Source organism: Vigna unguiculata, chromosome 1 (assembly GCF_004118075.2).
Source record: "Vigna unguiculata cultivar IT97K-499-35 chromosome 1, ASM411807v1, whole genome shotgun sequence".
Taxonomy (NCBI): domain Eukaryota; kingdom Viridiplantae; phylum Streptophyta; class Magnoliopsida; order Fabales; family Fabaceae; genus Vigna; species Vigna unguiculata.
Genome location: NC_040279.1, coordinates 3,840,577 through 3,853,482, shown reverse-complemented (window position 1 = coordinate 3,853,482; position 12,906 = coordinate 3,840,577). Strand labels below are relative to the sequence as shown.

The window sequence follows — 12,906 nt, the reverse complement described above, 5'->3', positions numbered from 1 at the left end:
AACTTTTAGTTAGATCATCTATACTCAATTTATAACGAAAATTTCTATTTCTTAAATAATTTTTAAAAAGTATATCAATATTACTCTAATTATATTTATCTGAATTAAAGTAATATATAATTCTTAAAATGTATACAAACTATAGGATTACCTTTTGTTACTTTTTTTATTATTTAAATTACATAAGTAGAAGGTAATGCATGTGTATAACTCAAAGGTTAGATTATGAAAAATTAAAAAATATTTGAATGTTCAATAGTTGGTGGTATTTTTTGGTTTCATCTTTAAATTAAGGAACCCATATCTTCTATGTTTTCATTTTTTTTACCAAAATTTTATTATTATAATAATTAATAAAATTTTATTATTAAAGTTATAATATTTTTCTTTTAAAAAAAGTATGTACATAAAGCAAGTTATGTTTTATTCATTAATTCATATAATGTTGTTATGTTTATTCTAGGAACAACAGTTTAATTTCCCATCACAGTAATTATTAGTTATTGGGTGCAGTTATTTAAAAATCAATTAAATTAGTTACAATTATATAAATAATTGAGATCAAATTGAGACTAAAAAAATGGGAAGACCTTGATATTTTTGGAAATAGTAACCAAAAAAGTAATTAAACAAAATATTTAATAAGATATTTTTTATTTTCTTTCTCATTGTCTTCTTAGTTTTTCACTCTCGTTTTTTTTTTGAAAAAAAAATAAAGTTATATATATATATATATATATATTATTTTTGTTCTTATTTCTTATTTGTTTCTTTTCTTTCTTCAATAATAAGATGTAACTCTCTTATCTTACTTTATAATGAAATATTAGTTAACAGTTATTAAAATTAATTTTTTTATCTCATGAGTATCTTGTATATTCATTTTTTATTTTTATAGAAGTAAAAAATTATGTATTATATATTTTTTCATAACCGATTTTTATTGTGATTTGACTACCATATATTTTTCTTTTAATAATTATGTTTCTTAATTTTTTATTAGATTATAACAAACTATTTTTTAATATATTTAAAAAAGTATATCGATGAAGAATAAAATAATAAATATTTTTATAAAAGGATAAAAGAAAAACTATGTGGAGATGAAAAACAATATAGATTCTACTTCTTCACATCTTTTGAAATATTATACCAATGATCCAATCTAATGATTTTGAAAATATTATACTAATGATTCAATCAACATCAAATAATCATATTACTTTGATCCCTCCAACACTCTTGATCAAGATCCGCCACCGGTCTAGAACAAACCTATATCAGGTTATTTGATGTAAAAATGATTTTTTTTTTTTAAGTTTGAAGTTCAAATTTTTATACTACATGTTTCAAATGAATATTTTTTATTACCGGCTTTCTATTTCATAAACAAATAAAAAAATATAACCTATACACGTAATACAAATATCGCATCATTTTTATTTTGGTATCTTATGCAATAAATATTATAAAATATCAAATTATCTTCGATTGTCAAAAAGAAATTATATTAACGCATTTTACCAATTTATAAAAATCACGCTTATCGAATAAAAAAAATTATCACATGTTCCCTCATAAGACCTATATATACTTTTAAATTGGTCGACACAATAAAGAATATTTTTTATATTTTAAAGAAAAATCAAGATAGAATATTTGATATAATTTGAAATTTGTTGTTTTGAATTCTATTTTTCAAAACCTTCAAAAGCATTAAAACATTGTGAGAAAAAAAAGTTAATGAAAAGAATTAAAATAAAGGAACTCGAGACGTAAATAACATTGAAAAGTAACATGTGGTGACCTAAAAAATTGACCTAATTAAGAAAACTTGGAAGAACATATTTTAAAAATCCCTACCTTTTTAAACTACTTTAAAAAAAAAATCATATATGTGATTATAAAATCATATTAAACTACCTTAACTCACATCAACTAATCTAACATATATGTGATTATAATATAGCTATACTACATTTCAAGCACATTTTAAATTGTTCTACTAATAACCCGTTCTCTTGGAAGAAAATTGACCTAATTAAGAAAACTTGGAAAAACATATTTTAAAAATCCGTACCTTTTTAAACTACTTAAAATAAATCATTTATGTGATTATAAAATCATATTAAACTAGTTAAATCACATCAACTAATCTAATATATAATATAACTCTACTTCATTTCAAGTACATTTAAAATAGTTCTACTAATAACCCTTCCTCTAGCCATGGCTCCACCATAATAAAGTTTTTGCCATCATTGCTTACAGTTTTTAAAGAGATATAACATTGAATTATTTTGTGTTACCTTAAACATCATATGAAACAGATGTACTATGCAACACAACGGTAAGTCACGTGAGAATCAACCATTGGACCACTATGAGTGATTTTGACAACTTGTCCTGTCTCCAGCCCATAATAACGAGCTATAACATCACTTCTTAACATGCAAGGGAGCTGAAAAAACAAATTCATTTATGCCACTACCAATTCAAAAATAGTAACTATTTTTGCATAAAATTCCAAAACACACTTAATAATGTTTATTGCTCAACTCTTGAATCATATAACAAGTTAACATAATAAATATCTAACCCAAAATAGTTAAATTACTAGTTAAAGTATATTAGCAGTTATAATAATTCACCCAAATAGAATATGTGCAAACATATGTAATACATAATTCTAAAACAAAGAAGAATCCTATGATGCTTTAATTTGTTTTTCAGCTAAAACATATCTAATTCATAATGTATATTGTTATAAAGGTAGTTTCCAAATGCAAAATTTTCTCATAACTTTCTTATTAATAGAACAATTTAGAAACATATATTTACCTGCTTCTCTTCCAAGCTATGCTTGGTGAGCAGTGCTTTCTTCTCCTCGCCAGTGAGTATCTCATACTTTGGTTGTAAGACATGCTTTGTAATGTTGATAAGCAAATCTTCAATCTAAGACAGAAAAAAATAAAAAGTTTTATATATTCTACACAAGGACAAGATTATCATATGAAATTAATTATTGTTCTCAAGAAAACAAAAAATACAATAAACACATTTTTAACAAAAATGAGGGACGTCTCTTATTTTAAAATATCTTATGGGTTTAATTGTTTTTCTCTCCTTCTGTCATAAGGATTTTTCTATTTTCGTTAATGTTTTCGATTTGTTTCAAATTAGAAAAAAATATATATTAATGTGAGAACTTATGTCAAATCATGATAATTTATGTCAAAATTTTGAGAACAGCAACTGTATGACTAAAATATAAACATTTAAATCAGCAAGACAAAATTAAAAAAAAATCATTATAATAATTAAAAAAACATTAAGCTTACTTATATTTACTCTAAAAAATTAAGATAATAAATAATTAAATTATGTTTGCACAGGTCGGTTCGTTTTCAAAGCCATCCAATATTATACATATATATGATAATAAAATCCTAAACATATTATACAATTGTTCGAAAGATTCTCCACTTAATTTCCATACACAAAATAGCATCAATATTTAAACTGATTTTTGTAGAATGAAAAGGATTAGTTACCCTGATAATCTCAACTTTGAAGGGCAAGTTCATCAATTTTTTGTGTGCGTAGGAAGTGATTTTGCTCTGCAGAATGATTATGAGCGATTTCAAGCTTCCACTGTCGACAATCCGGCTGCATATTTCCATGACGGTTGTCATTTTTATAGTATCGGTTCCGGCAAACGCCACCTGGACCTGCACACCAAAACGATGAGGAAAAATACAGAGAAGAAAAAAATAAGAGAAGAGAAAAACGTGCTTACAGTGTTGGAAGGATTGGAGAGATGCGAAACGCAGAAACCGAGGGCTTCGTGGTTTGGTTGTTGGCCGAAGCGGGAACGGAAGTCGCTGAGCGAAGAGACGAGGTTGGCGTGCTGAACGACGTCGTAGCCTCTGTCTGCCAGCATCTCCAACACCGTTCCACGACTCAGGAAGTACCGGCTGCTCTCAACGCTCCCCTTGTCTATCAAATTCGCTATGCATTCCATTGTCGATGCTGCAAAATTCAAATGCGTCGGAAATGCAAATGCAAATGAAATTATCTGTCGTTTCTGTTTCTCACACTTTTCTGTTATGGGAGTGAGCGAGTCAGTGAGGTATATATATTAGTGGGAGGGAGGGAGGACGAAAGAGCACGAACCAGCTACATGTCAATAGTGTGTGTGACCCTCTCTCTCTCTTGCCCCTAAAGTTTGTTACTTTTTTTTTTTTTTCATCTAAATAGAGAATCTTTTTATCAATAGAAAATAAATAAGGCGATACACAAAACTGAATTTTTAATCTTCCTATAGCATGGCTTTCAATTTTATTTTCGTAAGTAACATACTCTATTTTAATTTTATTTTAATTTTTTTAATGATGTAGTATAATTTTAAATTTGATTTTGAATTTTGGAAAATTCGACTATTCTCTTATTTCTCAAACTTCCAAAACCCTCTCTTCTAAGATTTATCTTCCTCCTAAGATTTATTCTTAGGTTAATTTACTCACTCCAATACGATGATTATTACAAAAAAAAAACACACAAACAATACATACAATCAGAGAAAAAGATAAGCTAATTTAAAACTTCCAATCCACAAACATTCTAATTTAATAAATAAAAGAGTCCTTATCAATTTTTACCCAAAAATATGCATTTATCTCTAAATAAGCATAATATATAATTATAGACTCTTTATCCGTATTTATGCATTGACTTAGACACAAGAAGCTTTGACTTGTCATAAAAGTGGATTGTAGCAAAAATCCTCGCTCTACTTGGCATAACCAAATTGAATAAAATTATTTTGCATATGGTAAGTTAACTTATGGCACATCTAAACTCAACATTCACCATCTAAACTCATACTCTATATGAGTTTGTAAACCTAGTAAAGTATAGGATAACTTCTAACCAACATGTATCCCTAGTTAGTGCATAACACTAAACTAGCAAGGATTTGCACTTCTTCCTTAAAAACCAAATCCCTAAAAATTAAATAATCAAACCATTAAACAAAATCTTCACATTATCGTTCCATTAAACCACTCCCACATTCATTTAAAAACCAAATCCCTAAAAATTAAATAATCAAACCATTAAACAAAATCTTCACATTATCATTCCATTAAACCACTCCCACATTCATAAACTCATTATCTTTTCCATCAAATCAAATTTTCTAGATTATCATCACATTCTAAATCACAAAAATCATCACAATATTGGCATACTCGCTCAACGAGATCAAATGCTCGCTCAACGAGTTCCCAGGGAGGATTCCTCGCTCAACGAGTAAAAGTCTCGCCCAACAAGTTGAGCATTAGAACAAAAATACAAATTTATTTGCTCAACAAGAGTAGACTCATCCAACAAGATATCATCTCCTAACTCTGCCAAATTTGAATTTGATCATTGCTCAATGAGAGTATGCTACCCTAACGAGCATGCCTCCCCTAACTCTGTAAACTCTAATTTGGAACTCGCACAACGAGAGGAGGGCTTGCCCAACGAGTTTACATAATGCAAACACCCAAATATGTATTTATAGATAGTTCACATCACCCAAATATATTATCTTATGCTTAAATTAACACATTAACATACCAATTTCAATCTAAACTCATTACACTTCCAGACATGACAATTTACAATTTAATTAAAACTTTTGCATCTACACATCAAAATATATAAACATCACAAATTTTTCATCATATACATTCTTCATCCCAAATCTACTCAGTCCAAGCAACAATCCAACAATATCCAATTACCCATGTACCAGCTAATAAAAACATACTTCAAAGCACAAGACATTGAAATTTGTTAAATCAGATCTATCTAATATAACTCAACCAAGAGAGGGGGTGAAATGGTTATTGAATCTTTTATTGATTTTGAATGAATGTTTCTTTAATCTTTATGACCCCAAACAACCAGTTTTCTAGTTTTGTATTAATGGACTCATTAAAGCAATTAGGAAAGGCATAAAAGATGAGAGAAACAAAGAACACAACAATTTTTATACTGGTTTGATTCAAAATGAATCTACATCTAGTCTTCTCCTAAGTAACCCAGTTAGGAGGATCCACTAAAACAATAGAGATACAAGAATTACAAGAGCATCTATATAATTCAGGACTCTAAAGACTAAGGAGCTTGATCTACAAATCAAGAACTCCCCCTAGATGCAATGCATCCACACAATTACACCTAGACCTTCACTTTACATAGTGAATCAATCTGTAAATAGAAATACAATAAGAAAAGAAACAAGAACGAATACACCTAATGGATGTGCAAATTTGTCACTTGATCCTAGATCCAAGCTTGATCCACCAAGGTTGAATCCACCATCAATCTTCTTGAAGGTTCACTTGAATGATCTCTCAAGAAAGCACAAGAACTCTGTAGATCTCAGAAAAACAGTCTCTCAATTCGTAATTTAGTAATTCAGTTAGTTTTGTCTCTGTTTTTAAAAATGATTTCAAAACTGATTTTATACCAGAGTTCTGTTGCAGTGACTAATAGATTAAGAATTTACCTAATAGATTATCATGAGTGTATTTTCACTGCATCAGTGCAGTGCCCTCATCTAATCTATTAGTTAAGTAGCTAATCTATTCACGAGTTCACATTCAAGAGTTTGATGGCTCATACAATTCAATGCAAGCTTGTTTTACATGTAATTCTTGATTTACAACATCTAATGCACAAGTTAGAAAATTAGAACTAAGCCTAAACCAGTGATGCACATGATGCATAGCTTTGGACATCATCAAAACCATCTTCATTGGAGTTGAACAAGCTCCCCCTTTCAACAATCTCCCCATTTTTTATGATGGCCAATATGTGTCCTGCAACATAAAGATGAACAACCTTTCTCCCCCTTTGGACATTAGCAAAAAGAGCAGTAACATTTCAAATCACTACACAGAATATGACAATAGATGCATGGCCATGGTAGCAGGGGTAAGCAGAAATGAATGGTATCAGATACACACAACAGATATAAGCATTAAACAAAAACAAGCAGAAAATAATGAGCAAGTACTGATTGCATGAGCAGATCCAACAACAATATCATCAGAGTGCATACAAGCATAAATCATATAAGCAATTAAGTAGTGCAATATCAGAGTGCAAAGTATGACGTCAGAGTGCATACAATTAGTTAAGGATTATAGTACTAGCAGATGACTAATCTAATGAATTATGAAGTGTTCAGAAGCAAATGAGCCATAACAGGAAAACGATAATCAATTAGAGAATTACCTAATGGATTAACTAGCATGTAAAACATATAATACAAATCAACAGAATGTGGTTTAATAACAAAGTACGCAATTTCAATCACATTATCAAAACACAATATAACAGCAACACATGCATCTCAACAGAAGGTGATTTAGTAGCAATCAAGGCACACAATTTTAATCAAGCACTCAAAACACAGAATCACGACAACAATCAATTTTAATCAATTTGCAGCTATTCTAATGGATTAATTTATGCAGAAATATGAAAAGTGCACATTTTACTTCTTTTTTAGTGAACAAACATACAATAAATTCAAAATATGGGAGTACTTCAACCAAAAATTATTCTTGATCACAATAGAAGAGGAACTTTTCACCTTGGCAATGCCTAAAATTTGACTTTTGTTATATGGTGGTTCAAGAGTTTGGAAAGTCTAAAACAAATTTAAAAAATGAGGTTTTTTATTTAAAATTTATTTTTTGAGCATTGTTTGATGAAAAAAATGTGACCTTTGAATATAATTTGACGAAGAAAAGTGTCTATAATGTATATCCTTAGGAAAATCTATATCATTGATTTTAATCGAACCCTTTTCTGCCAATAAATCTTTCAAATTTGTATCAATATTCTTCCATTGGCTTTGATCATATATATATATATATATATATATATATATATATATATATATATATATATATATATATTATCAAGAGTAAAATCATCATCTAGTATCTCAATTTTCTCTTCGTTATCATAGGTTTAAGAATAAAATTTATTATCATCACTAATTACTTCTCTTTCTCTATTGTGGCTTTCACCTATATCTATATTATTATTATCTTGTTTCTTCAAAGAGCACCCATATGTATTTTTTATTTCATTTTTCTTATCTATTTTTATAAAAAAAATTTCATAGCTCCTTTTTGTGATGCAATTAAAGCATCAATTCTTCTTCTTTTTTTGGATTTTTGAATTCAAGTTTTCTAGTTGACATATCTATATATTTTTATGTAAAATAAAAAATTGTAATATATAAAATACTAAGTATATAAAACGAATGAGTTAAAACAATAAAACCTGATTTTAATTGTCGGAAAAATAAACTCGATAATAAACTTGTAGTGTCTTGAAGTCTGAATTTTCTTTCTCCTTCTCAAATCTCAACTTTTTCACAAACATGTAAAGTTTGTTTTAAAGATTAATCATTAATAAAAAATTATTATTTTTCTCAACTTGATAGTAAGTTTTTTTTTCCAAACACTTGAATTATCTTTCTACAAAAAACTAAATTTTGAATTATGCTCTAATTATTCTATTATCCACCTAAAAAAGAAAACTAAACCTTAAACTAATCAATAGTTTTGTAGAAAAATTTTAGTTCTTCGTCAAAATATAAGCAAAAAAACTCTCAAAACTCGTAAATATAAAAGTATTGAAAAACAAAAGAAAAGTGGGTAAAAGAAATGCAGTTCTAATTATAATACAAATTCAACTAACAGAAGAAAAAATTTTCTAACTTAAAATGAGGATGAAAGAATTGGTACACACAGACAATATGGTATTCAAGAAATGTAATTTGTCAAAACCCTATAAAAAGGACTCTAGACCAGAACAAAGAACAAAGTAAGGAGAGGCAAGAGAAGTCACCAAGAGATAAAAGAATAAAATAGAATCAAGATTCATTATAAGAAAATAAATATAACTAATCATTTTCTTTTTCGTAAACAAAATTATAATTTACTAAAACAAGGTTTTAACTCATTAAATCTCCTTTTTAATACCAATAAAAATTAACAAACAATAATAGTAATTAAATTAAATTTTATTCTCAAATATAAACTTATAATTAATTTAATAGAGTTGTGTTAGTAATGAAATATTCTTTTTGAAACATTTTTTTCTTAAACAATTTAATAATTAATTTAATAGAGATATATTAGCATTACAAAAATTTTGATGTCTCTTTTCTAAAATATCATATTATAATTAATTTAATAAAAAAATATTAATAATAATTTTTTTTGAAGTCTTTTTTAAAAGCTTAAAACAAGTGTTTTATTTACTTTATCCTTAAGTCGATCTACAACATATTCATCACATCTAAACAAAAAAATAAAGCAAATACATGTAAAGATAAGTTATTAAAATAATTTCTTACTTAACAAAATAAGTATAAGGAAAACAATGTAATTTGATAATGAAAAACAAAATTAATTACATGGAAACACCAATATTAAAAATCATAAATTTATTCATCAATTGTATTCAATAAAAGAAATATCCAAATATTTATATTAAATACGTCCTAATATATATTAACATTTTATTCAATTCATAACATATGACAACACAACAAAGGTGTTCGTATCAAATACATTAAAATTAACTTGAAGAAAAATACAAAATATTAAAAAAAGCATGCGTTAATTTGAAAATTTTTAAAATAATTTAATAAAATTAAAAATAAAATAGTTAATAAATATAGTTTTACATTATGGTAGGTTTTTAATAGTCTAAAAAAGATATTAGAATGTTTTTAATAAAAGAGAAAAAGTATGTGAAGGGAGATTTAAAATGTCTAATATATGCGTCTCACAGCTTTCTCTCCTTTCCTCATTGATGCAAGAAAAAGAAGGTGACTAACCTGCACCTTTTACTCTGTTGCAAAGTAAAGAAAAACGTGAAAGACACTCAATCTGCAATATGCGCAGAGAGGACAGAGTTGACCGAAGGAACAACAATGGCATCAAAGGGTTGAAGCTGATCCAGGTTATTAGAAGGGAACATCTTCTTCCTCCTTTCTTCTTTCCCTAATTTCTGCTTCCTCCACTCATTTCTCACTTACTTACCCTTTCTTCTTCAATTTATCCAACACACACGCGAGTCACGTTAAGCGCATACTTCTCAACACCCATTTTCGTTCAGAAAAATATAAAAATAATAAAAAAATAAGTGTTAACTTAAAAGAATAAAAATAAATTGTCAAAAAAAAATAATAATAAAATTTTAAAAAGAGATTTTCTTTAATTTGTGTTTAAAATGAATTTTAAAGAAAAGAGATTTTTGTTTTGAGATAAAAAAATAAAAAGTGAAATACAAAAATAATATAAAGTATAGAATTGTTTGAAAAATAATAAAAAATAATTTAGTTTTGAATGTTTCTGTTTTTTTTTTCTTTCTCATGTTTGGTTTTTACAGAACACCCTAACACCCTTTGTGTTTAGTTTGTGCACCTCGTTGCTTTCTCCACCACCATCTCTTAATGCCAAAACAAAAAGAGAATAAAATAAATAAAACTTTGTCCAGAATAGCGTGGCGGGAATAATTGAGGTTTTTATAAGAGAAATGATATTTTGACAAAAATATTTTGACAAACTTATGTGGCAGTTGTGACAAAGAATGTCATTCATTTCTCTCCCCATCAGAACCCTAATTTCACATTTTTAAATCATCATCTTCCTCGTTTTCTTTGTGCACATTCTCTTCCTCTCGATCTCTCTCTCGACCACAATTTCAACATTTATGTTTTATCACAATGCCTTTCGTAATTGCTCACACATTTTGAAGTGAAGGAAATCATTAACGAAGAGGAAAAAGTAGAAAAGGAAGAAAAAATATTGACGCATGGTGAGAAAAAGGAGCCGATAGTGTTTTTTGTGATTACATGAGTTAGGTGTTCATGTCTCCATTTTCATCTTACAAAATTAGGTAGAGATGATATAATTCACATATGTATTTAATCTAGTCAAGCATATCCTTAGCATATAAATATTTATAATTTTTTTTTACTTTTAACTTATTTGTATAGCTACTTGACAAGTTCCAAATTAGACTATGGTGAATAAACTGGAATTTTATTTTGTTTTGCAGCTTGTCCCAAATTAGACTATGGTGAATAAACTGGAATTTTATTTTGTTTTGCAGCTTGTTCCGAGTGTTGGAATCTCTTTCTCTTCCAAATGAATAAGCATATTTATGGATTTTTTTTTTCAATAAATACATCTAATGTTGATCCACATGTTGGTATGCAATATTTGAAAAGATTTGGATGCTTGAATGAGCTTCTTCATAGGCCATTTTATGCAAGAAAAATTAGAATAGAAAATGGATGTGACTTCTTCACAAGCACTGTATATTTTAGGCAATTCCAGAAAAATGAATTTAAAAAATATATATTTATTGTTTTTTTAAAAGTATTAGGTATCAAACATAAAATAATTATGTGACAAACATAATGTTACTTTTGTTATAATTATAATAAATGAGTGGTTAATTATGTTGTTACTTAGGCATGAAGAATTTTTTATGGTCACAGTTGAATGATATTTACAAAATGTGTAGGTTTGAACTCTTGCAATTGGAAAAAAATTAATTTCAAAAATATATATTTCCTATTTTTTCTTAAGTATTAGGTACCAAACACAGAATAACTATGTGGCAAATGCACGGTTACGTTTCTCATAATTATAATAAGTGAGTGGTTAACTACCTTGTACACATTATGAAGAATTTTTACAAGTTCATAGTTGAATGATATTTAAAAAATGGGTAGGCTTGGTCTCTTGCAATTGAGAAAAATGAATTTAAAAAAATAGATGTTTACTATTTTTTTCAAAGTATTAGGTACCAAACATAGAGTAATTATATGGAAATGCAGTAATACTTTTTTCATACTTATAACAAATGAGTGGTTATTTTCATGTAATAGTTATGAAGGATTCTTTCAAGCTCACAATTGAATGGTATTTACAATATGTACAAAATTGGAATCTTGCAATTGAGAAAAATGAATTTGAAAAATATATATTTACTTTTTTTTTCAAAAAATATTTAGGTACCAAATATAGAGTAATCATGTGACAAACGCAGTGTTACTTTTTTCATAATTATAATAAGTAAGTCGTATACGTTATAAAGAAATTTTCAAACTCACACTTAAATATTACTTAAAATATGTATAGACTTGGACTCTTACAATTGGGAGAAATGAATTTAAAAAATATATATTTACTATATTTTTTTCAAATAGTTAGATACCAAACATAGAGTAATTATGTGGCAAACGCAATGTTACCTTTTTCATAATTATAATAAATGAGTCGCATACGTTATGAAGAATTTTTCAAACTCACAATTCAACATTATTTACAATATGTACAGGATTGGACTCTTGCAATTGGGAGAAATGAATTTAAAAACTATATATTTACTATTTTTTTTCAAATATTTAGGTATCAAACATAGAGTAATTATGTGACAAACGCAGTGTTACTTTTTTCATAATTATAATAAGTGAGTCATATATGTTACTAAGAATTTTTCAAACTCACAATTGAATATTATTTACACTATTTACCGGCTTAGACTCTTACAATTGGGAGGAATGAATTTAGAAAATATATATTGATAACCCTGTTTTTTACCTTTTATTGATGTTAAGTTTTGTGAATAAAATCAACTCCTACCTAACTTTTATCTTGTTTAATCCTCTAGTTTATGTTGTTTTTGCATTGTTTCGTATTTTAGTTGTTTTATGTTTTTTTTACTTCTAATCTCTATTATGAGTGTGTGAAATAAAACAATAGGAAGCAATTCTGGTGGAGGAAAACAAGTTGAAACTCAAGAAAG

General features: G+C 27.3%; 1 protein-coding gene across 1 annotated transcript; it reads right to left on the bottom strand.

The window, feature by feature from the left end:
- Window positions 1-2,142: 2,142 nt before the first annotated feature.
- LOC114163623 (DNA-directed RNA polymerase V subunit 5C) lies at window positions 2,143-4,175 on the bottom strand. The gene is made up of 4 exons (XM_028047929.1): window positions 3,800-4,175; window positions 3,555-3,731; window positions 2,842-2,955; window positions 2,143-2,461 (listed from the first exon to the last, which is right to left on the bottom strand). Exons 1-4 carry the CDS (start codon window positions 4,022-4,024, stop codon window positions 2,336-2,338), a joined length of 642 nt encoding a protein of 213 aa, XP_027903730.1. The 5' UTR covers window positions 4,025-4,175; the 3' UTR covers window positions 2,143-2,335.
- Window positions 4,176-12,906: the final 8,731 nt, after the last annotated feature.